The 25,336-nt window shown below is 40.4% G+C and overlaps 1 protein-coding gene across 2 annotated transcripts in view; it reads left to right on the top strand.

The window, feature by feature from the left end:
* NEK9 (NIMA related kinase 9) overlaps positions 1–25,336 on the top strand; it is a 38,537-nt gene that overhangs the window by 9,918 nt on the left and 3,283 nt on the right. For both annotated transcript variants that reach the window (XM_039232267.1, XM_039232268.1), the window contains exons 6-21: positions 349–480; positions 2,588–2,698; positions 3,773–3,837; positions 6,217–6,267; positions 6,726–6,918; positions 8,722–8,866; positions 9,466–9,666; positions 9,855–9,901; positions 11,137–11,292; positions 12,895–13,003; positions 14,111–14,272; positions 17,783–17,953; positions 18,724–18,783; positions 21,322–21,524; positions 22,596–22,757; positions 23,946–24,155. In XM_039232267.1, the coding sequence (XP_039088198.1) occupies positions 349–480; positions 2,588–2,698; positions 3,773–3,837; positions 6,217–6,267; positions 6,726–6,918; positions 8,722–8,866; positions 9,466–9,666; positions 9,855–9,901; positions 11,137–11,292; positions 12,895–13,003; positions 14,111–14,272; positions 17,783–17,953; positions 18,724–18,783; positions 21,322–21,524; positions 22,596–22,757; positions 23,946–24,155 (2,178 nt within the window). The remainder of the gene's footprint in view (positions 1–348; positions 481–2,587; positions 2,699–3,772; positions 3,838–6,216; positions 6,268–6,725; positions 6,919–8,721; positions 8,867–9,465; positions 9,667–9,854; positions 9,902–11,136; positions 11,293–12,894; positions 13,004–14,110; positions 14,273–17,782; positions 17,954–18,723; positions 18,784–21,321; positions 21,525–22,595; positions 22,758–23,945; positions 24,156–25,336) is intronic.

Raw genomic sequence — 25,336 nt, 5'->3', positions numbered from 1 at the left:
CCCCTTTATTCAGTTATTTTCTCCTCATTGCCAGTTCTTTTGATTTTTTTCCATTGGTAAACTTTTATTGTGTCTTTATCTGTATCAAGTGTTCAGTGGGTCTAAGTCACCATTGTGCCTCTCAAATACCACAGTGCCTTTACCCTTTGTCATTGGTCCAAGAAATTTGATGTGAAAAAAATTTCTCCCCATAGTGGCATCATCTCATAAAAAACATTTCGAGATATGCTGGTGAATGTTTCATAGGTGTTGTCATTGATGTGTGGGAAATTGACTTTAGTTGTTGAAATGTTAATATAATTACCTCAGAAATGAAGTTATTCTTTGATTGTTTTCTTTGTTGCACAGCTTGTGGGAACGCCATATTACATGTCTCCAGAGCTCTGCCAAGGAGTGAAATACAATTTCAAGTCTGATATCTGGGCAGTAGGCTGTGTCATTTTTGAACTGCTTACACTAAAGAGAACATTTGATGCCACAGTAAGTTGTATTATCCCCACCTTGTCCTTCCAAATGGTATAACTCGGTTGAGAGAATCAAATTCATTTTTCCCTCAGTTTCTGATTTCTCCAACAGAAATCAGAGGTTGGCAAAAAAAAAAAAAAAGTATGTGGGGGGGCTTAGTGCTGTGTTATTAAAATGCTATATACCAAATTTATCACTCTGCACTGGAATAATCCTATACATTGTACTTGAATTTATTGACTATAGTTTTGAAATTGGCTCTAGGATCCACTGTGTAATGCTGCAGTTTGGATACGCCATTTCATTTCTTATGCTTCAACTACGTTTTTCTTTTAAAGCTAAGGCAGATTCTATAACACTCATTGAAGTGTTTTTGTATTTTTTATAAAAAGTTACACACTACTTTACATCCCTAGTAAGTCTGGTGTCCCCTTTTCCTTACAACAAATTCCTTGAAGTCTTTTTTTCTTTCCTTCCTAAGTAAAGCCCAAGGTAAAGCAGTGCTTCCCCAGCTTTCATATACATAGGAAATCCCCTGGGCACCTTGTTAAAATACAGACTCTTTTTAGTAGGCTTGGGTAGGTCCCAATATTCTGCACTTTTTTTTTTTTTTTTAGCATTTATTTTTGAGAGACAGAGACAGACAGAATGCGAGTGGGGGAGGGGCAGAGAGAAAGAGGGAGATACAGAACCCGAAGCAGGCTCCGGGCTCTCTCTGAGCTGTCAGCACAGAGTCCAACCCAGGGCTCGAACCCACAGACCATGAGATCGTGACCTGAGCCAGAGTCCATTGCTCAGCCGACTATGCTTCCCAGGGGCCCCCCAATATTCTGCATTTCTAACAAGCTCCCACACAATGCTGATGCTGCTAGTCCACGGACCAATCTTAGTAGCAAAAGTGGATTCATATCCTCTGCAAACCATGTGTGAGAACTTAAGCAAATCATTTCATCTTTTTGATCCTCTGTTTCATTATCTGTAACAGGGAAAAATATATATCCTTCTCATAGAGATGCTGTGATCACGTATATGAAAAATGCAAACATAAGATAGTGCAAATTCATTGGCCTTTCACGAGACCTATTTATTTTCCTAAATCCTGAAGTTTATTCTGGTCTATCATTTAATTCTCCTAAATAATATAGTGGAAGGAAAATGAGTTTTGGAATCAGATAGACATTGGTTGGAGTTATGTCTCCATTTTTTACTATCTGTGGAGTCTTGGACAAGTTACTTTATATCTCTGAATTGGTAATCATAATAACCTCCTTAAGGGGGATTTGCAAGGATTAAAAAGGATCATATGTGTAACATGCCTACCTCGTACATGGTGGTCTCTTGATTAAGATGTTTACCGCCTTGTCTGTTGCAGCAGAGTATCCCCTGCATAACCATTATTAGGATATATAAATTAGGAAGCAGATTACTTGGCAAAGGAGGTGCTTAAAGCTAAGAAGCATGGCTAATCTTGTTTTCTTTTTTCTTGGGATTCAGCTGAAGGGTCAGATTATAATATGTTATAATGTTACTATAATATAGTATCATAGTATAATATATTATTATAGTATATTATACCATTGGCCGTGTCTCCATTTGGCTTCATTCCTTTTGATGGCAACAGTGTATCCCTAACCGTTTCTTGGTGATGCATGTTAATGGTTATAAAGGAAATCATACCTAATGCTACTCTATTGCCATTTCTTTTTTTTTCTTTTTGTTCTAATGTTTTATTTATTTCTAGGAGAGAGAGAGAGAGAGAGCGTGAGCAGGGGAGGGTCAGAGAGAGAGGGAGTCACAGACTGAAACAGGCTCCAGGCTCTGAGCCGGCAGTCAGCACAGAGCCTGACGCGGGGCCCGAACCCACGAACCGCGAGATCATGACCCAAGCGAAAGTCGGACGCCCAACCGACTAAGCCACCCAGGCGCCCCTCNAGAGCCTGACGCGGGGCCCGAACCCACGAACCGCGAGATCATGACCTAAGCGAAAGTCGGACGCTTAACCGACTAAGCCACCCAGGCGCCCCTCTATTGCCATTTCTTTAAGTCATAGTCACAGACATCTCATAGCCCCTACTGGTAGATTATAATCTTTAGGTAACCAAGAATCATCATTTTCTCATAGAATCCGCTCAATTTGTGTGTGAAGATTGTACAAGGAATCCGGGCCATGGAAGTTGATTCTAGCCAGTACTCTTTGGAACTGATTCAGATGGTCCATGCATGCCTTGACCAGGTAAGTGTGACTTACATGTTGCTTTCAGTTTGGTGTTTTCCCTTCCCACCTCCATGTTTGGAGTATGGCACAGATGAACCTGTGTAAAGCCACATCCACTTCCCCAGTAGGAGATATTCTGGCTGTACCTAGAAGAATAGGCATTGGCAATTCATGTTAGTTACGTACTTCAGGCAATAGATTCCTAAGTGTTATTCTGCTTTATCCTTACTTTATTATTAATTTGTGAAATGATTTTACCATCTTAATTGTGCTCCATTTTTTTATATCAAGATTAATTTTTGTAAATTGATTTTACAAAATTACAGTCAGATAATTTAGAGTTCCTGATGTGCAGAATAAATATAGTTGTGCCATTTCGCAGTTGCCTTGCAGTGTTGCTCTAGGTTGGTATTAGTCAAATTATGGTTCATGAACCATAGGTGTTAGAATCCCTAGGGGATGGGGGAGTTTTACAGGTAAAGAAATGAAGATTCCTGGGTCCCAGCACACACCAAGTGGATCAGAATCTCTGTAGGTAAAACCCAGAACTTTTTATTTATAGCAAGCACTCTGGGAGATTGTTTTTTAATGTTTATCTATTTTTGAGAGAGAGAAAGTGAGAGAGCGAGAGCGTGCACCAGTGGGGGAGGGGCAGAGGAGAAGGAGACACAGAATCTGAAGCAGCCTCCAGGCTCTGAGCTGTCAGCACAGAGCCCGATGCGGAGCTCGAACTCCCGAACTGTGAGATCATGATGCGAGCCAAAGTTGGATGCTTAACCAACTGAGCCACCCAGGCACTCCACTCTGGGAGATTCTTAAGTGCTATATATGTTGCAATTTGAAAGTCACTGCCCTAACTGAACAAGTAAGGGAGGTGCATTCTCATTCATGTGCAAGTGTTAATATTGAGATGATATGCATGAAACATGGAATGTGACGTAAGAAATTATGGTTTTTGAAACAAAAGGATAATATTCTGTGATCTTTGAGTAATTTTAGCATACAGCCTTCTAAGAGGAAGTAAAATGCCTCTTTAGGTCCCGTTTTTCCCTTTTACTTTAAATTAAAACTAACCCAGTTTGTACTTTTTAGGATCCTGAGCGGAGACCCACAGCAGATGAACTTCTGGATCGCCCCCTTCTCAGGAAACGCAGGAGGTAAAGTGCAGAGAAGTCACACTGTTCTCTTCTACATAGATGGTTGATGGTTGAAGGCCTGATCAAAGGACCACAAGAGCAGGCAGTGTTTCCTGACTTGGCTACTCTGGTGCTGTTTTTACTAACCTCTCTTCTTTCATTGCTTGAGAGGAGCTCCTGACTTTCACCTCTTTAGCCTGTGCTATTTTGTTCTGAATTGATATGATGAGATCCTAGAACCCTGCATTCCCCTCATCTGTGAGTTTTAATCTACAGTTGGGACATTAGAGTGTAGTAATTAAGAAAGGACCTCTGAATTCAGACATCCTTAGATTTGTATCTGAGCTCTGTTACCTTTGTCAAGTTATTTAGCACCTCTCTCCTTTCATTTTTCTCCTCTATAAAGTCAGGTTAGGGTATGGATTAAAGGAAGTAATATATCTAAAATGCTCAGCCTGGGGCTTGGCACAAGATGCTCAACAATGATCAGACAGTAGTGTGGATTTAGAGTGGCCTTTGTTTTCAGTACATGTGTTTAGATGATAGATTGCAGTTGGAGAAGTACTCTTCAGATACCTTTGCCCATGTCCTGAAATTAGACTTGATGGATTATTGACAGGTTATTTTCTGAGATTTAATCTGTGGTATTGGTCTCTAGAGGTAGGAAGGAGGTCTTTTATCCCTCACATCCTGTAAGAGGCTTCAAACCCTAGCTTAAAGGAAGACATGTTCTTTCTTCTTTTTTTTTAAGTAATATCTACACCCAACAAGGGGCTCAAACTCAAGACCCCAAGATCAAGAGTCACATGTTCCTCTGAGGCAGCCAGGCACCCCATTATTATTCTTAAATGTTCTAGTGTATATTTCATCCTGCTAAACTATTTTTGTCTTAATGTCCTTCTTCCTCCCTTACCAGTTCTGTGTTTCTGTATCTTCCCGAAATTCAAACCTTTGCTGTGCTCTTTTTCAAGTCTTGCCCTTAGATACACTTAAGTATATACCTAATTCCATAATCTTTGCTATTTGGTCAGCACCTTTATTTTGTGGTATCGTTTAATTAATCTTTTCTGGTCCTTCTCCAGTTGAGCTCAAGCCAGTGTTTCAGTGCCTAGAATTACATGTAATACTCCAGATACAGCACTACAACCTTCCACTTATGTTCCATACATAATCTGGCAGTATCACCCTTTGGGGCTGGTTAGGCATATTTAAATTTTTTATCTGGCTTATTTCCCAACAATATAACCACTATTTTAATTTCTTCTCTGAATTTTCCACTGATACCTTTTAATTGCAGTTTTTATAGAGATAATTATAGATGTATATACAGTACTTTACTAGAACTTTGTACTTCAGTGGAAAAATATAAGAGCTTTCCAGATAAAGCAGAGACATAGTGAACTGTGGAAAACATTCAGGAAACCCTAAGTCCTACCTGAGTAGATTAATGGTTCTAGACCTGGGGCTCTCAATAGCAGCCGCTCCAAAGCTTTCCAAAAATACTGATGCCTAAGCACCACCCTAGGAATTCATCTGTAAGTGTTTTAGGCAAAATGAGAACCCTGGACCAGAATATGGGGAGTAACGAAAAGGAAGGAAGGCTGAAAAGGTAGGTCAAGAATCTTGAATGCTAGACAAAGGGATCTGTGCTTAATTCAAGCTGTGGTACAGAAGTAGTGGATGTTTGTGAGAAGGTAGTTCGTGTAATGAGGGGTGTGCCTGAGGAAGACTTAAGAAACTAATCTCAGTATTAAATCAGTATAGGACTGATTAGATTGGAACTGTGTTGAGTCTTACCTGTTAGGAGGTGCTACTACATTCCAGGTGGGAAGCAAAGCTGGCCAAAGCTAATGTGGCAGGCCTGGAGAGCAGAGGTGACTATAAAGGGCATTGTATAGGTAGAATCTGTAGGACTCAAATATTAAAGAAAGGGAGACAGCTGAGTCCATAATGACCGAAGTTTTAAGTGTAGTCCACGGAGAGAATGGGGAGTGCCAGTTACAGAAATAGAGTCACAAAGAAAAGCTATGTGGGAGAAAATGAACTGAGGTTTAGAGATGGTGAGTTTGGGAAGTCAGTGGACAGACTAGATGGAGATGTCAGCAGGTATTTAAAATGTGCATCAGAGGTTCTCGATGTTCTCTCTTCAGTTTGGAATATTTTTTGGTGATGGAAAACAAATGACCCCAAACTGCTGGCTCCCTCATATTTAATGAATTGTCCAAAGCCAGGCCTGTATAACTGTTCAAATCATATCAAGGTACTTTCCCAAAAGTATTGTCATGTTTCTGGAGGCATATGCTTTATAGAGAACTAAACCTGTTAAATGTATTTAAGAGACATTGGTGCAGTGTAGGAACCAGTTATTTCACTCATGTGTCTTTGCTTTTCTTTTGGTAGAGAGATGGAGGAAAAAGTCACACTGCTTAATGCTCCTACAAAAAGACCAAGGTAATGCCTAAGAGACTCGTGGAAAGTGATATATCTTAAATTACCATCAGGGGGTCTTTCTTTCTTTGGTCTATGCATTACTTGATCCCAGCAAGAAGCCTTTGGCATCCTTTCAGAAGCTGACATCTGCATAAAATGTCAGATAGTCATTTCTGAGAAAAAGAAAGCTATAATTTCACCCTTGTGCTTTAGTGGTCATCATTACCATGATGAATGGTGCAAAGTTAAAAAGTGTAGGTGTTATGGACCAGACTGGAATCTGATCTGGCTGAGCTGTGTGTAGCCCTGGGGCAGGAATTGCAAAGCCTGCTATGATAGAGGGTTGAAATCAGTTGTCAAGAAAGAACATACTTTCTCATACCATAATTGGCAGTTCTTTTCTGGGAACGGACTGGAAGCATTTTTCTTTGATACAGTTTTTATGTTAAATGTGCCTTTGTTCTGGGGGTTGTTGACAGGTCAAGCACTGTGACTGAAGCACCCATTGCTGTGGTAACATCACGAACCAGTGAAGTCTATGTTTGGGGTGGTGGAAAGTCCACTCCCCAGAAACTGGATGTCATCAAGAGTGGCTGTAGTGCCCGGCAGGTGTGTGCAGGGAATACCCACTTTGCTGTGGTCACAGTGGAGAAGGAACTGTACACCTGGGTGGTAAGTGAAAGCTAAGTACTTTAGAACAGTGATGGAAGCCTAATTATTTACTGGGCTGAAGATGTCTAAGTATTGTTAGTTGAACATGTGTGAAGGAATGGCCCTATAGAGTGATGAATGTAGGCTCTAACGAGAGTATGGATTTTGTCTGTTTAGTTCACTGATGTGTCCCCAATGCCCGATACGTATTAAGTCATTTGTAAGTGTTTTTTGAATGAATGAATGAAAGAAAGAAAAGAAAAGAAATGAAATGAAAGAATTAAAAGAGCCCTAGGTTTGGACTCAGGAGACTGGACTCTAATTTATAGTTCGGTGATTCCAGGAAGTCACTTAATTACTCTGGTCTATTACTATGAGTTTCAGAGCAACTAGTATCTGTGAAATAGTTTTATAAACAAATGAAGCAGAGTACCACATGAGGGGAATTCTAAGACCTGTATCAGTGATTGAAGATGGTTAGGTGTATCTTCAGAATTTTCCTTTGTTCCCTACTGTATCTCTCACCTTCTGGAACAAATTGTGTGTATTTGGTATCTGTTTCTTTATCTGCCACTCAGTCCCCATTCACCTACGGGCAGCTTCCATCCCTGCCACTTGATTGAAACAAAATGACCTATAAATTGTGAAAATAAAACAGACACTTCGTGGTGCTTACTCTGCTTGACCTCCCAGCAGCATTTGACATAGTTGATCTCTCCCTCCTTGAAGCTTTATCTTCCCTTGACTTCATGAGAACATCTTCTTTTGGCTTTTCTCCTGTCTTTCTGGCCATAGTGTGCTTCTCACTTGTTTCAGAGTTCTTTTCCTTCACCCAGCCTTGTCTTTGGCCCTCAGTTCTCACTCTTCCTTTTCTTCCTGAGAGCTCATTTTTTCTGGCAGTCTCAGATAACTCCTCCACAAGGCTGAGCTTTGGCCCCAGGGCGTGGCAGACTAGACAGTTATTGGTTGATTGAAAGAATGAATGAATGAATGTTAATTCTTACTTCCTAAAGCCCTGTCCCTTAAAGAACTAGCCCCTGGGGGGCTGCCACAGGTAGAAACTATTGTCCCTTAAAAAACATTTATATAAGGGCTTACACTTTAGTTCTTGAATGAAAAAAATTATTTTTTCTCTATAAACTGTCGAAAAGTCAGTTGGGACTATTCTTAGTGCTATATAGCAGCCTCTTTGGTGCAGCCAGATTCTTTATAATTGTTCCATATTTCAGGAAAACTGTGACCAGAATTTGTAAAACTCCTAGTAAGGATTTCCAAGAGGGTACACTCCTATAGAAAACAATCAAATTAAACTATATAAGGATTTTTTTTTTTAACCAACACTTATAATTAAATATAAAGGTCACCTTAGACTTGAAGGAGAAAGAATTGGGAATGTGTTAAGTCTTGATGGATAGCAGTCTGGATACTTTTTAAATCTTTACCTGTTGGCAGGGCTTTTATACAACCTAGCATTAAAATGTTTAATCCCCTCACCCTTTTTCTTTTCATTTCTAAATTTCCAGCTGATTTTTTCCTATGATTTTTTATTTTATGTTTATTTATTTATTTTGAGAGACAGTACATGTGCAGGGGAGGGGCAGAGAGAGAGAATCCCAAGCAGGCTCCATGCTGTCAGCATAGAACCTAATGTGGGGCTAAACCCACAAACCATGAGATCATGACCTGAGCTGAAATCAAGAGTCAGACTCTTAACCAACTGAGCCACCCAGGTGCCCCACCCTTGGTTTTCTTGGTAGGAAGTTTTATTGAAGCTTAGCTTTTGGTGTGAAAGTTGAAACTTTACAAGACCTCTTTATTTCACAGAACATGCAAGGGGGTACTAAACTCCATGGTCAGCTGGGCCATGGAGACAAAGCCTCCTACCGACAGCCAAAGCATGTGGAAAAGTTGCAAGGCAGAGCTATCCGTCAGGTGTCCTGTGGTGATGATTTCACTGTCTGTGTGACAGGTAAGCCATCAACAGAAAGCATCCAAAGTGCATTTACAGTGAGGTACTTAATGCTGTGCAGTTTCAGCTGGATTTTGCAGCAAAAGACCATATTCATGAACCAAAGACAGTCAGTGGAACACACGTTAATAACAACATGCCCGGTTTGCTATAGTATTAGGGTGAGTGATAAGCATGGAGGGGCACACAGATATCAGAGAAGAGGTGGGATCAGGAGAAATATGTTGTACGTCCCAGGTGGAGGGGAGGGGGGAAATAACGTTTACCACCTAGTCAGGTGTAAATAACACCAAATCAGGAATCGAGCTAAAGTTTAGTTTTTGTCTTGCCATTACTTTTCCTTTTCTCTAGAAAATAGGGATGGCCCTAGTAAAATTTCAACATAATACTACCACTTTTTAAAAATTATTATAAACAGTACACGTGACCCCTTAAATAAAAATAGCTCTAGACTTGCACAGTCTATCCTTCGGATTTCTCTAATGCAGTCATTTCATATGCGATCACTGGCTGGGCTAGTTCTCATTCCAGCCCTGCCAAGCTTTCTGATTGGACAAAGTCATTCCTTTGATGTGTTAACGCCTTCCTTCCTTTTGCAGATGAGGGTCAGCTCTATGCCTTTGGGTCTGATTATTATGGCTGCATGGGGGTGGACAAGGTTGCGGGGGCTGAAGTACTAGAACCCATGCAGCTGAACTTTTTCCTGAACAATCCAGTGGAGCAGGTCTCCTGTGGAGATAATCACGTGGTGGTTTTGACACGAAACAAAGAAGTCTATTCTTGGGGCTGTGGCGAATATGGTGGGTATAGATTTGTCTCTGTCCACTTATTCCCAGTAGCCAGCTTGACTTTAAGCTTCTATGCATCTGAATACATCTTGTAGCCTATACTTGAGAAGTGTTGATTCAGTAGAAGAGAATGTTGTAGAATATTTTCATTGGGAAGGAGGCCCTCATTTTCATTGTTTTCTTTCTTATGTATGTCTCAGGACGACTGGGTTTGGATTCAGAAGAAGATTATTATACACCACAAAAGGTAAACTCAGAAGCTGCTTCTTTCTAGAGCCTATCTAGGTCACACAGATCCCAGATAACACAGACTCCTCTTTCCCTGTCTCCTCATGTCAAGGTGTTTATTTCTGAATATTTTCTATCTGGAAAACTGACAGTCCAGAATTCCTGATTTAGCACCATATGATCTTGTCATCTGACTAAATCATAAAAAGTTAGGAAAGAGGATATAGCCACTTTGGAGTCACGTCTTACTCAGGAATGACAGCTAAAATCAGCAAATACAGTGAAAAAGTCACACAGAGCTAAATATACCCCAGAAAATTCCTTGGGAAGATACTGGAAAGCAATATGTTATCTCATAACCCAACACAGTCATTTCTCCCCCTCACCCTCCATTTCCACAGTTGAACAGCAGATGAAATATGTGTGGGTATTAAGGGGTCATGTTGTATGAAACCGAATATCTAACTTCTGTTGGCACTGCCGGAGCTAGCCCTGCGGGAGTCGGGGGTCGGCCCAGGAGCTAAAAGCAACTGCAGGAAGAACATGGTCGTCTCTCTCACACCCACCCTGGGACACAGGCTCGCCTGCCCACCGGAAGGTTGACTGGAATCAACTGTACCATTCACTGTTAACAATGTTCATTAACATTTTAAAAATTAACTTCTATTATTTGTGGCATCATTGTCAATGGATTATATGGTTGTTCCTCTTCAAAAAGCCGTAGTAGAAACACTGAAGTTTGAGTTTTTAAGTTTCACAGGCATCCCTTCTATCCCACTACCATTCTCCAGCTCTGTTTAGTTAGCTATAGAGGGATGTGAGCCATTGGAAGTCCTGGCTGCTACCTCAATACTCTGTCACCTTACTTATAATGTGACAAGACTAGGACCCTACAAGGCTACTGAGTTTCTTCTATAACTGGGGTCTTCTGTGTCAGAGAACAAATATCAGCAGTGGGTTGAAGCTTTTCCTTTCTCAACATTTTCTGAGAAATCTTTCTAAGTAAGACCTGTTGCTAAAACAAACTTCAACAGGACTGTCTGTCTAGCCAACCTGGAACTGCCGCCTTTTACTTAATTATAAAACTTGAGCTCCTTGTTGAAAACAGTAAGCTGCTGGGAAAATCTGACGATGACAGAGCAGTCTTTACTGTGGTCAGTTCTGCTGAATGCAGGACATCGCTTTTGAGAAAATTTGAGGGTTTTTTTCCTAATATGAGTTACATTTGGAGGACTTTTTTTTTTTTTTTTGCAGGTGGATGTTCCCAAGGCCTTGATTATCATTGCAGTTCAGTGTGGCTGTGATGGGACTTTTCTGCTGACCCAGTCAGGCAAAGTGCTAGCCTGCGGACTCAATGAATTCAATAAGCTGGGTTTGAATCAGTGCATGTCTGGAATCATCAACCATGAAGTAAGTACCCTCTTGGTGTTCTCACCACACTGTCAGAACTTTTCTTAGGTTAGAATTTGTTTGGGAATGCTTTTGGTTAGTGACCATGAAATTTTACCTAATAAAGATTTCACAGACATCATTTAATATGTTCGACAAAAAGAAGCCAGCCATGAAAGAGTCCATACTATATGATTCTAATTATATGGAGTTTAAGAACAGGCAAAATTAACTTATGAGGGGAGAAATCAAAGTAGTGGTTACTTTTGGGTAGGGGGATGTGGATATTAACAGAAGGGATCCTAGGATCATGGAGATTGTCTATATTTTGACCTGGGTTTAACATTTATATGCATACAGAAAAATTTTTCAAGTTGTACAATATTTTATAGTGTATTATGCCTCAATAAATAAATTGATTACAAAGAATCAACTGAAGGAATTTAGGGTCTACGTGTCACTAAAATAGGTACAAGATAATTAATATGAAAAGAAACATATTTTTCATGTATGACCTCCCTGGAGAATATTTTTAGATTTATTGCTCCCAAATCACTGATCCTGTACAGGCTTAGTAAATATAATTACCATTCACTTCCTTCAAGGATGTCATGAAATTCATATTAAGTCTTAGTCTCCTCTTTGTGTTAACATAATGAGTTTTTGTCATGTTCTGAAGAATCAAGAGAAAAAAGTTTCCTGACTCAGTGAAAAAGATAAGAATTTTTAAGTAATCTCTGAAGTAATGATTCTCAAATGGAAGAGTACAAATTTGGGACAAGCCTGGGAAGAGTGTCTGCATAGTTTGAAAAGGCATATTCAGAATAATCATTACTTGATTTGGGTTTTATTATAACATTGGTTTTGTTGTGAAATTTTAAACTTCATGAGAGAGGGGCGCCTGGGTGGCTTAGTCGGTTAAGCGTCCGACTTTCGCTTAGGTCATGATCTCGCAGTTGGTGGGTTCGAGCCCCGCGTCGGGCTCTGTGCTGACTGCCAGCTCAAGAGCCTGGAGCCTGTTTCAGTCTGTGACTCCCTCTCTCTCTGACCCTCCCCTGCTCATGCTGTCTCTCTCTCTCTCTCCTAGAAATAAATAAAAACGTTAAAAAATTAAAAAAAAAAAAAAAAAATTTTAAACTTCATGAGAGAAAGTTTTTAGTACTAATTTAAAGGGAACATGGACTTTAACACACTGAGAACACTGCCTTGTAGATGAAATTAGATCACAGTAAATGTTGCATTGTGGGTGGAGAGAGTCTTCAAGATTTTAATTCTTTTCCCTGCCTTTGTTAGATATACAGTGTCTGTACCCAAGGTTGGTGTCCATGGTTGTATTCTCATGTGGATACTTTCTGGGATGGAGAGTTCATGTTTTACATACTCTTAGGTTAGGAATCTGAAACTTTGGTGTTGGGAAGCCCTGCCTGATATACTGATTAAATTCTCTGATTACATATTGAGCTTATTCTGTTTTGTATTCTGTCGGAGACAAAAAGCTACCTGGCATCTTCTACTTAGTAACGAATTTGCTCAAAAGGGCTTTTGGTCACCGTGACAACATTCTCTGCTACCTCTTGGTTTTTTGCCTAATAAGTATTTGCTTTGTGTTTTATCTTGTTTCAGGCCTACCACGAAGTTCCCTATACAACCTCCTTTACCTTGGCCAAACAGCTGTCCTTTTATAAGATCCGTACAATTGCCCCAGGCAAGACTCACACAGCTGCTATTGATGGTGAGTTGATTTACAACATTTTCCACAGGCCTCAGTAACTCATGCTCTTTTATTCTGTCAAATGTTAGCTCTTCTTTTTTTTCTTTAAGATTTCATTTTTAAGTAATCTCCACACCCAACATGGGGCTCAAACCCACAACCCTGAGATCAAGAGTCAAGTGCACTACTGATGGAGCCAGTCAGGCACCCCTAGTAGTAACTCTTCTTTTTTTTTTTTTTAATTTTTTCTTATGTTTTTCTTTCTATCTTTTTTTTTTAATTTTTTTTAATGTTTTATTTATTTCTAGGAGAGAGAGAGAGACAGCGTGAGCAGGGGAGGGTCAGAGAGAGAGGGAGTCACAGATTGAAACAGGATCCAGGCTCTGAGCCGGCAGTCAGCACAGAGCCCTACGTGGGGCTCAAACCCACGAACCGCGAGATCATGACCTAAGCGAAAGTCAGACGCTTAACCGACTAAGCCACCCAGGCGCCCCTGTTTTTATTTATTTCTGAGAGAGACAGCGTGAGCAGGGGAGGGTCAGAGAGAGGGGGAGACACAGAATCCGAAACAGGCTCCAGACTCTGAGCTGGCTGTCAGCACAGAGCCTGACGCGGGGCTCGAACCCACGAGCTGTGAGATCATGACCTGAGCCAAAGTCGGACGCTTAACCGACTGAGCCACCCAGGTGCCCCAGTAGTAGCTCTTCTTAACGATATTTACATTTTCCTGTTTCCCCCTGGTATCCAGTATTATTAACAAATTAGGAATTCAAGTGAATGTTCTTTTAATCATTATAAATGCACAATCAATACAACCCTTAATTAGAATGCCATGCCAATAACTCCAGAAAACTGCTGCCTTAAATTAGTGCCATCTATCAGTTTACTAAGTTAGATAGTACCTATTTTCCACATTTAAAATACAATATTGGAAAGTATGATATTGAGTAACTTTCAGAGTCTAATCTGTTTTAGATACCCTAGCTGCCTTAGATGCAAGATTGTGTGGCTAGCTTTATATTTGTATACTCTTAACAACCAGAAGCTAGTCTGTGGAACTCTGCATTGGCTGCATTTTCCCTCTACTCCATGCTCCATTTGTGCCTGGTTGTTTTTATTCTCTCTTAGAACGAGGCCGGCTGCTAACCTTTGGCTGCAATAAGTGTGGACAGCTGGGCGTTGGGAATTACAAGAAGCGTCTAGGTATCAACCTGTTGGGAGGACCCCTAGGTGGGAAGCAAGTGATCAGGGTCTCCTGTGGGGATGAGTTCACCATTGCTGCCACTGATGGTAAGTCTGGACACATCATTTCAAGCTTTCTAGGTGGATGGCTCTATTTTAATGTTTGGCTGGGAAAGAGCTAGACTGGTTATTTACATAACTGGATCATATATTCACTTTTTATTTATGTTAAATCGGCATCTAATTGTTACCCATATAGAGCTTCCTTAACTTTTCATGTGTTCAACATGGTGATTGTTTAAAAAAAAAAAATCTAAATACTGGCAAACTTTATATTGTAAGTCCCTACTTTTTTTACTTTAACTTTTTTGGTTAAATGTTTTTTTTTTTTTTTTTTTTTTTTTTTTTTTTTTTTTTTTTTTTTTTTTTTTTTTTTTTTTTTTTTTTTTCTTTTAAAAAATTTTTAATGTTTATTCATTTTTATTTTTATTTTTATTTATTTTTTTTTTTTTTTACAAATAGTTTATTGTCAAATTTTTGGTTAAATGTTTTAAGAATTATTAAATACTAGGGGTGCCTGGGTGTCTCAGTCAGTTAAGTGTCCAACTTCAGCTCAGGTCATGATCTCGTGATTCGTGGGTTCGAACCCCGCGTCAGGCTCTATGCTGACAGCTAGCTCAGAGCCTGGAGCCTACTTCAGATTCTGTGTCTCCCTCTCTCTATGACCCTCCCCTGCTCATACTGTCTCCCTCTCTCTCAGAAATAAATTTTTTAAAAAATTTAAAAAAAAAAAATTATTAAATACTATTTTAAGTTTATTTATTTATTTTGAGGGAGAGGGCATGCAAGCAGGGGAGAGGCAGAGAGAGAGGAGAAAATCCCAAGGAGCCTCTGCAGTACAGTGTGGAGCCCAATGCAGGGCTTGAACCCACGGACTGTGAGATCATGACCTGGACCAAAATCAAGAGTTGAACACTTAACCAACTAAGTTAGCCACCTATGCACCCCAAGAATTATTAAATAGCTCTATGTAAATTTTTTTATTTTAACATTTTTTATTTATTTTTGAGAGCCAGAGAGAGACAGAGCATGAGCAGGGGAGGAGGAGAGAAAGAGGGAGACATAGAATCCAAAGGAGGCCCCAGGCTCTGAACTGACAGCACAGAGCCTGACCTGGGGCTCAGACCCACAAATAGTGAGATCATGACCTGAGCCAGTCAGACTCTTAACCGACTGAGCCACCCAGGAGCCCCTATATACTTCTGTGTATACCTGGCCCAGGACCTTGTTGGTGTCAGTAAATGTTGGTTGGGGTGGCTGGAATCTAATCTTGCTCCTTGGCTGGTGTCAACCACACTGCAGTGATGTTCTCAGGGACTGCTAAGGCTTGAAGGGCTGAGTACTGTGTGTCTCTCAGCTTCCACTGGAATTGGAATTGGTCTAATTGAATTTTCTTCTCCTTTTTCACATTGCTCATTCCACAGCATCTCTTGCTTCTTTTACTACTTCTCTCTTTTTTTTAAGTTTATTTGTTGATTTTGAGAGAGAGAGATGTGGGAGCGCAGAGAGAGAATCCCAAGCAGTCTCTGCACTGTCAGCACAGAGCCTGCTCTAGGGCTCAAACTCACAAACTGTGAGTTCATGACCTGAACTGAAATCAAGAGTTGGATGCTTAACCAACTGAGCCACCCAAGCACCCCATTCTTTTTTTTTTTTTCCCCAATTTTAGAGAAAACATGTGCACATGTGAGCTGGGGAGAGGTGCGGAGGGAAGGAGGGAGGGAGGGAGAGGGGGAGAGAGAGAGAGAGAGAGAGAGAGAGAGAGAGAGAGAGAGAGGAGAGAGAGAGAGAATCTTAAGCAGGCTTCATGCTCATTGCAGAGCCCAGTGGAGGGCTCAAACTCATGAACTGTGAGATCGTGACCTGAGCCGAAATCAAAAGTCGGACACTTAACCAAACCAACTGAGCCACCCAGGTGCCCCACCCATTTCTCTTCTTTACTGCCACTTTTGCTAGTCCTTATTCCCTTCCCTCTTCTGCATTCTTTTTTTTCTTTTCTCTCTCCTTTTCCTGTATCACCTTCTGGACTAATTGTAGTCACTTCTTTCTTGTGACTGGGGAAACAGCAAATCACATATCATCTTCTTTTCTTTTGACTCATTTTAGCTTTTTTTTTTTTTCCTCATGATCTAAGATGTCTTTGTTTTCTTTTGGTCTGTGCCTCTTGTATACGCATGAGGGGATCCAGGGACAGTGTCTGATAGCAGTATCTGACCCCTCTAAGTCCTGGAATGCCCAGAACTGCTCTATTCTTCTGTCTTTCCTCTGTCTCCCTTCACTCCCTAACTGAGCTTATTATCTTAAGTGCCCCGTATCCACTGGTAGCTTATATCATCACCCTTGAACCCCAGGCTCGGTTGTTCATCAGTCCCTGGACTTAGATGTCTAAAAATATGGTGGCTTTAGAGCCCAGTTTTCCCAGGTCAGTCATTCATGCCTGTTGTCCAGGCTTAATCATTAATAATATCCCCTTTTCATTAAAAAATGCTCTGATTTGACTAAGAAGTTACAGGTGTCTCAGACAAACTTTCATCAAAATAAAAATTTTTATTTTTTGCCCAAATCTGTTCCTCCTATAGCTTTCCTGTCTCACTAAATGGCAGCTTCATCTTATTCCCCACATCTCATTCAGCAACAAATCCGATTGATTATCTTCACAATATATCCAACCACTTCCCACCTTCACTACTACAGCTGGTCTCTCTGCTCACCTTTGGTCCCTTGCAGTTGATTCTTCTCATGGTAGCCTGGTGAATCATTTAAATACCTACTACTACATTCAGAACTTTTAACGGATTCCTATCTCAGTCAGTAAAAACCAAAGCCATTACAGTGGCCTGTATGGCCCTACATGACCAGGACCCCAGCTACCTCCTGACCTCTTTACGGACCACTGTCCCCCTCTTACTTTGCTCTAGCTGTAGGGCAAAAGTCTTTGTTCATGATACTCCTGTTACTCCCATAGTACCTTTGCACTTGCTGTTCTGTCTGCCTGAGAAGCTCTTCTACATATCCACCTAGCCCTCTCTCACTTCAGTCAGGTCTGTGCCCAAGTGTGGACAAGTACTTCTCTGACTACCCTATCTGAAATAATGCTACCCCATTATTATTTTTATTTCCACTCTTCTTTACCATGTATCTTCTTTCCTAACACTTATGACTACCAGAAGTATTTGATACTTACTGATTGATCAGTCTCCTCCAACTAGAATGTTAGTTCCACAAGGGCAGTGCCTTTGTTTTGTTCACTGCTGTGTTCCCACACCTCCAGCAGTGCATGTCAGGAAGCAGGGCCCAGTATATAGTTGAATGACCAAAAAAAGTTGTTGAATTAGTAAGTGGATGGATGGATAAATGGATGGCAGTACATAGAGATGTGGACATTTTTTCCAGGTTGGCATCAGTAATTATTTAGATTTTGTTTAGGGGAATAAACAGCTTTCCCTTGTTTTGTACATAGTGGGAAATCTTTCAAACTCTTGGGCATATCTTGGGAACCCATAGAATAGAGAAGTCACTTTTCTGTTAAACTATCTGCTGTTTAATTTTTTTCCCTAGATAATCACATTTTTGCCTGGGGCAATGGTGGTAATGGTCGCCTGGCAATGACCCCCACAGAGAGACCACATGGCTCTGATATTTGCACCTCATGGCCTCGGCCTATTTTTGGATCTCTGCATCACGTCCCAGACCTATCTTGCCGTGGCTGGCACACCATTCTCATTGTTGGTAAGTGTCTCACGTGTGTGGGTTGGGATGGATTTGACAGAAGGTGGACCCACACACTGAAAATACTGAATGTCACATTCTTAGAAACACAAGTGTCATGAAGAAAAGAGGCTGTTCCTTGAAGTCTTGTAACAGTGATACCATACCTTGTGGTGGGGACGGAACACTGTTATTTCCTGAGTTTGGTCATTTGCAACCTTCTGACCATTTTTTAACATGATAACTTTGGTCTCTGCCTCTGCCATAGAATTGTTATCTCCAGTTGTCTACTAATTAATTTGTTGCCTACATTCATGCTTTTGAGAGATACATTTCAGTATACCTTTAAAAGGAAACTAAGTCATTAATTGTTTTCTGCATAAAGATTACTCTGTTATGAACTAAGTTATAAAAGCCAATATGAGGGTTTCCAGGTCCATTCTTGTAGATCAGTGGTTCACAACCTTGGCTGCACATTAGAATCCCCTAAGGAGCTTTTGGAAATTCCATTGTCCTGACCAATTAAATCAGAATCTCTGGGGTGGGGCCTAGGTTGTTACTATTTAAATCTTCTCAGGCAATTCCAGAGAGCAGTTAAGAATTGCTACTCTACATAATGGATACAGTTAGAGTAGCTAGTGGTACTTTAATATCTAGCACAGTAAGTATTTATAAAGTTATCTGGAGTGAGGGATAGCTATTATCTCGTATATTAATTCCCTGTCCTAGTCTTATCACTTTTCCTGCCTATAGCTGTTTACGATGCTTACCTACTGAATATTTTTCCTCAGAGAAAGTATTGAATTCTAAGACCATCCGTTCCAATAGCAGTGGCTTATCCATTGGAACTGGTAAGTAGCAGTGTCCAGGTGCCAGTGGTTCTACTGAGCTGTGGGTCTTTGGGTTAGATTGCATGTAGTCTCCAAAAAAAGGAAACAGGAAATATCTCTGGAAAATGAGGAATAATGGTGATTAAGAGGGAGGATTGCATTTTGGGTGGATTTCACAATAAGTTATGACTTTTATTACATTATGGTCAGAGGGAGAATATATCTTTGCCAACCAAGCATATGGAAGTAATTAAGTGGCTTGCCCAATATTGTAATGTGGCTTATGTATTGTTCCTTTCCTTACCGTACTAGGGGCTATGGGTTCTGTCTACTCTTTACTTCCACCGTATTCCCAGGGTTATTCCAGTCTATAGAAATAGTTCCTCCAAACAGGCCCTCAGAATTAAAAGTTGGCTAGACTTTCAGTGTGGTTAGGAGAATCAGCCCAAAGCTCTCTGATAGTTTTCCTCTGGCTGCTTTTTGCATGGTTCTCTGTTATTTAGGACTATGCCAGGAAATTAAATCTGTGTTCCTATTTGGTGTTCCATTTGCTCTAAAGTACCTATACTCTTTGATGTCTCAGAACCTGGATTCTGATAGTTTGCAGAATCAAAACAAATAAAGACCCAGAATAAAAGCAGATCAATCCAAGAAAAAGAAAGTCAAAAGTCTGATCTAGACTTATTGAACTCTAGGTTATAGATACACACACACACCATGCCTTTTATTAGTTTCCTTTAGTAATCTGTTGGTCATCATTTATTTGTGCATATTAATATCTGTCACAAATCTTTTTGCTAAACAGAGCTGTTCTCTTTCAGCATTGTTTTGCTGGAGCAGTATTTAATGGAAAAAATAAGATTAAAAGCACATATCAATTAGCTGGAAAATGTAAACTCCATAAGGACAGGGATTTTTGTCCTTTTTTATTCATTAGTTTTATCCATGTTACCTAGAAGAGTGCCTGGCAAATGGTGAATGCTCAATAAATACTTGATGGTTGGATGTGTTCTAACCATCCTGTGGAATAATATATAAGAGTAGAAATGAACATCTACAAATAGTTCTATAATGTGAAATGTAAAAAGGAAATAGCAGACTATGTGCCTTTTTATCAAGTTCAAAAACAAGCCAAAATTAATATATTGCTTAAGGATATATAAGTATGTGATTGATTTTTTTTTTTTTTTTTTTTAAGACCAAATGATAGAAGTGCCTGGTTGGCTCAGTCAGTTGAGTGTCCGACTCTTGATTTTGGCTTAGGTCATGCAAGGTCGTAGGATCGAGCCCCACATGGGGCTCTGCCCTGACTGTGCAGAGCCTATTTAGGATTCTCTCTCCCTCTCTGACCCTCCCCTGCTCACACGTGCGCATGCTTGCTCTCTCTCAAAATAGACTTTAAAAAATATATGAAGAAATGACAAACACAGAATTAACCAGTCGTTACATCTAGGTAGGAGGCCAGAAAAAGAAGGAATTCCCAAGGCAGGTGTGATAGAAATAATGTTTTAGTTCAGCACTGTCCCATAAATCTTTCTGCAGCAGTGGAAATGTTCTATATGTTTGCTGTCCAGCACTTGAAAAGTGGCTACTGTGACTGAGGAACTGAACTTTATTTAAATTTAAATAGTCATATGGCTAGTGACTACCATATTGGAAAGTATAGTTCTAGTTCTTCAAGTGGTAGATTCATGTTTTATTTTGTTAGGTGTCGAAACTTAACACGTGTTAAAAGTAGTCTTTTGCATATTTCAGATGTAATGTTATTTTTAAAAGCCATTTAAAACAAGCTCCAGAGCTTTTGTTGGCATCTCCAGTTCTGCAGCGTCAGTGGGGTCACAGTGTGGCACAGTCCGTCTGCAAGCCACTGCAGCTGGTGACCATAAACAGTCCTTTAACTTTAGACTATACCGTGCACTTGCTATTTCAGCTTTAGCAAATGAACTTTTTGGGTCCATGCTAAAGTTTCATTCCAGTTTTTGACTACATGTCAGCTAGTCTTCATTAAGATAACTTGGAAAGTGCTACACGATATGAAAGAACCAGCCATCATATCTTAAAAATTCTTACAAATAGTTCTTTAAAAAATTTTAATGAATTTAATGGTTGAAGACTTCTCCAGAAAGGAAGTTAGTGGTGAGTTTATCTGGCAACTTTAAGAGCTGTTTGGCTCAAATGTGAAAGTGCTTTGTATTTACCTGAAACCTTGACGAGCCTTGGTGGAGAATGCTGGAGTCTGGCTGTATCTGTTAAAGCATGGGTGGTAGATTCAGTGAGCTGCGGTTGGGGCGGCTGTTCAGTAATGCTTTAGAACATTGATAATCTGCTATAGACAGAGAAATGAGTACGTTTGGGATGTAGAAGTGAATTATCATTATGAAGATACTGATATTCAATACCTTGTATAAAAACTACAAATTTAGTCCCAAATATCTGACACTGTTGCTGTTACTTCATGCAACTCAAGGAAGTTCTCCAGGGGTCAGGGGGGACTGTGAGATGGTAAATCTTTCTTGCTGCCTAGCAAGGCTCTCTCTTTCTGTGCTGTGTATCTGTCAGTGGTTCAGAGCGCTAGCCCAGGAGGCGGCGGCGGTGGGGGAGAAGAGGAGGACAGTCAGCAGGAATCTGAAACTCCTGATCCAAGCGGAGGCTTCCGAGGAACAATGGAAGCAGACCGAGGAATGGAAGGTTTAGTCAGTCCCACGGAGGCCATGGGGATCATTAGTGGGGCCAGCAGCTCCTGCCCTGGCTGGCTTCGAAAGGTAATTCCTTTGGCAGAGGTATCTTTGATAAAATAGCAGGCCCTTTACAGCAACTAGAAAGGAGTTGTCGGAATCTGTGTCCCATGTCCTATTCAAGTGTTTTGCAGTAGGCATCGAGGTTTCTGACTTCCACCTGGAACGAAACTACCAAACCTCTAATTCTTTTTTCTTCCTGACGGAAGAGACACAAGATGTTCTCATACTGGTATTAAATGAATTTAAGTTAATAAAATCTTCCTTGCAGGCAGTCTTTGTAATGCATGCATGCAGATTAAGCTTAGAGATTTTGTACTTTCGTTTGTGGAAGTGGAATATTGGGGCAGTTGGAATGTTGTGCAGTAGAGAGATAGGTTATGAAAGTTGACGTGCAGACAGTAAAAATGTTGGAGTCTATTTAGATGGAAAGTTGGTTACAACATATGGCTGGGCAGGAAAGGATGGGATACCTGTGCCGCAGGATCCCATTCTCTTAGAAAATATGTAGTGCGTAGAAGAATATCTGCTGTGAAGACTGAACACAGTATTTATTGCTCATTTTAACCATGCTTATTTATGAGTGATAGAACTGCTGGTCTTTTTGCCCATCTGTGTTTTTTTATTTTCTACAGTGAGTATTTGTAGTTTGTGAAATTTTACATTTTTACCCCCCAAAAATCTAGAGATTTAAAGTTTCCCTTGTAAGGTGACTGAACTTCATAGCCAGTTGGGAGTATGAATGGAGGAAGCAGTACGCTGTTCTGCCTGAGGTTTCAGCCTGGCCACTGGCCTTGCTGCCATCACTGTCGAGCTTCCCAGCTCCCTGAATAGCCCGTGTAGATAAATGTGTTGGGGAGATGTGCCACGCACGCCAAACCATGTTCTTGAATTTGAGTTCAAATCGCTGTTACTTCTCTGAGGGAGGAATATCCTGCTGTTGACAGGTCCAGTGAGCGGAGTTGTACTCAACAACTGTCATGGCCCGCTAGGGGGTGCTGATGTCCCAGCAGAGCAAAAGCTATGGCAAGGTGGGAATTTGGGAGAAAAAACAGACGGCTCAAACAGAACTGATGAGATTCTTTGTCTTATACATAGGAGCTGGAAAATGCAGAATTCATCCCCATGCCTGACAGCCCCTCTCCCTTAAGTACAGCTTTTTCAGAGTCTGAGAAAGACACTCTGCCCTATGAAGAGCTGCAGGGACTGAAAGTGGCCTCTGAAGCTGCTTCGGAACACAAGCCCCCAGCCGGAGCCTGGGTAACTGAATGTTGTGCCTTTGAGTCACAGCTAGGTCCCCGGAGAGCTCTCCCCGCATCTCCTGGCCTTACTGCCTTCTCCTGCTTCCTCCATCTCCCCTGTATCAAGTCATCATACTGTCTCCTCCGTAGTGCTTAAAGCTTCTGTCCTACGCTAACCTGAGTTGCCTTGGAAAAGTATTAACCCTTTCACATTCCTGACGCGTTCACTGTTCTCTACACCAGAGGACTGTCTTTCTTTTCTCTTTGCCCCAGAAGTACCGAAATTAAGGTTCCAAAATTCAAATTCAGTTTTTCTTGACACTGCTAGTTGGGTTCTCTAAATATGAGTAAGAAATAATGCTTGTCATCTTGTCAGGGAGCCACACATGTGTGCCTAACCTTGGTAGAAATCAAATTGGGTAAATACCTCAAATGTAAACCAGGGGTCACCAAACTTTTTCTATAAAGGGCCACATAGTAATTATTTTAGGCTTTAGGGACCATGCAGTCCCTTCTGCAGCTACTCAACGCTGTAGCATAAAAGCAGCCATAGATAATACATAATGAATGAGCATGATTGTGTTCCAATAAAACTTCATTTACAAAAACAGGCAGTAGGCCAGTTTTAGCAATCATTTGCTGACCCTTCTCATAAACAAAGTACACTAAAAGAAGGGAGAGAAATCCAGACTAGAAAAGGTGTAATAAAACCTTTGAAACTTTAAGGTGAACATTTAAATTCCTCTACCAGTTAGCTTTCTTGAATTATTTTGGCAGTCCTGTTTACCAAACATGTCTTCTATCTTTTCTAAAGTGTGATCCACTACATTTTATGAATATTGACCCTTTGGGTGACAGTGTTCTCACTGTGATCAGAAAGACTTGTTCCACACCCCACTTCAGCATTTTAAATGGGATGATAGCGACGTACTTTAAATTTGTTTGCCAAGTTCTCTAAAAACAGTGATTGTTCTTTCACTTTAGTATACTAGACACTGAGATGCTGAGAGTTCTCTTGCTGTTATGTGAGAGCCGGGTGCTGTTGTGATGCCAGCAGCTTTCTGTTTCTTTTGCGTTTACTTTGTGTGTATGCATGGCTTATCTAGTTACTTTAAGAGTGAAATCCAATGGCATTTTGAGGAAGGTTGGATTGGGGAGCCAGGATAAGCAGGCAGAAGCACCTGTGACCTCTTTCTCCTCCCCGTAGCCACCTCGGTTGAGTCCTGCAGAGACCTGTGCTGGGAAGAGAACGCCGTTAATGCCTACCTGTGCCTGCAGCACTCTGCAGGGAGAGGTTGAGAGATTGCACGGGCTGGTGTTAAAGTGTCTGGCTGAACAGCAGAAGCTACAGCAAGAAAACCTCCAGATTTTTACCCAACTACAGAAGCTGAACAAGAAATTAGAAGGAGGGCAGCAGGTGAGAGCATTAAAAGAATAATTCAATTTCTAATTCTATTTTGAAGAATCACAGAAACAAAACACCAAGAACTGAAATAGACCTTTTCCTTTGCAGATACTTACCTTTTGAAGATGTAACTTTTATAATTAATTTCAGCAGTCCTGGGCCTTGTTCAGGCACCTGGGTTAGATCATTTTCATCACTTTGGTTTTTTGTTATTCTATATTTTTTCTTCTACTTTTCTTTTTAATGTTTATTTATTTTGAGAAAGAGTACATGTGAGTGGAAGAGGGGCAGAGACAGAGAGGAGAGAATCCCAAGCAGGCTCCGTGCTGATAGCTCAAAGCCTGACTTGGGGCTTAATCCCACGAACCATGAGATCATGTCTGGAGCTGAAATAAAGAGTTGGATGCTTAACTGACTGAGCCACCCAGGCTCCCGTTTTACTTCTCATTATGAAAAACTTTAAACATTATATAGTTCAGTGAATACTTGTAATACACTGTCTAGATTGAACAATTGTTAACATCTTGCTTGTTTAAAAAGTGTATGTGTGTATTTAAAATATGTGGGAGATGTGTCTATGTGATTTTAAAATATGTGTGGGAATACGTGTGTGTATATATGTTTTCATTTTGCTAAACCATTTTCAAATAGATTATAAAGGTCATGACATAGCCCTTGTAAATACTTTCTTACACAAATCCAAAAATAAACACATTCATTCTCCTAGCTAACCACCATGCTGTTATCACACTCAACCCAGTATACACTCATATTCTCAGTTTTCATCCAGTACCTAACTGATAGTTGATTTTTCCCAGTTTTCCCACAAAAACGTCTTTTATAACTTTTTTTTTTAATCAGACCAGAATCCAGTCAAGGGCCCTACATTACATTATTACATTGTTATACCTTTATGTTTCTTTTTATCTAGAACACTTCCTTCTACTAAATCACATTTCTTTCTTTCTTTTCCTTTTTTTTTTTTTTTAATTTTCATGGCATCAATTTCTTGAAGAAACAGGGTCAGTTGTTTAACAAAGTAAGCTACATTCTGGATTTGTCTTTTCTTCTTGGAACGTGATTTAACTTGATCTTGTGTCACCTGTCATTTCTGTAAACTAGAAGTGAGACTTAAGACTTGATTAAATTCAAATTAAGCATTTTTGATAAAAATAATTTCAGTGCCGTTTGCA

This window comes from Hyaena hyaena, unplaced genomic scaffold, assembly GCF_003009895.1.
Source record: "Hyaena hyaena isolate Hyena2069 unplaced genomic scaffold, ASM300989v1 scaffold_65, whole genome shotgun sequence".
In the NCBI taxonomy this organism is placed as follows: domain Eukaryota; kingdom Metazoa; phylum Chordata; class Mammalia; order Carnivora; family Hyaenidae; genus Hyaena; species Hyaena hyaena.
The sequence above is the reverse complement of the archived record's forward strand: the minus strand, read 5'-3'. Positions and strand labels throughout refer to the sequence as shown.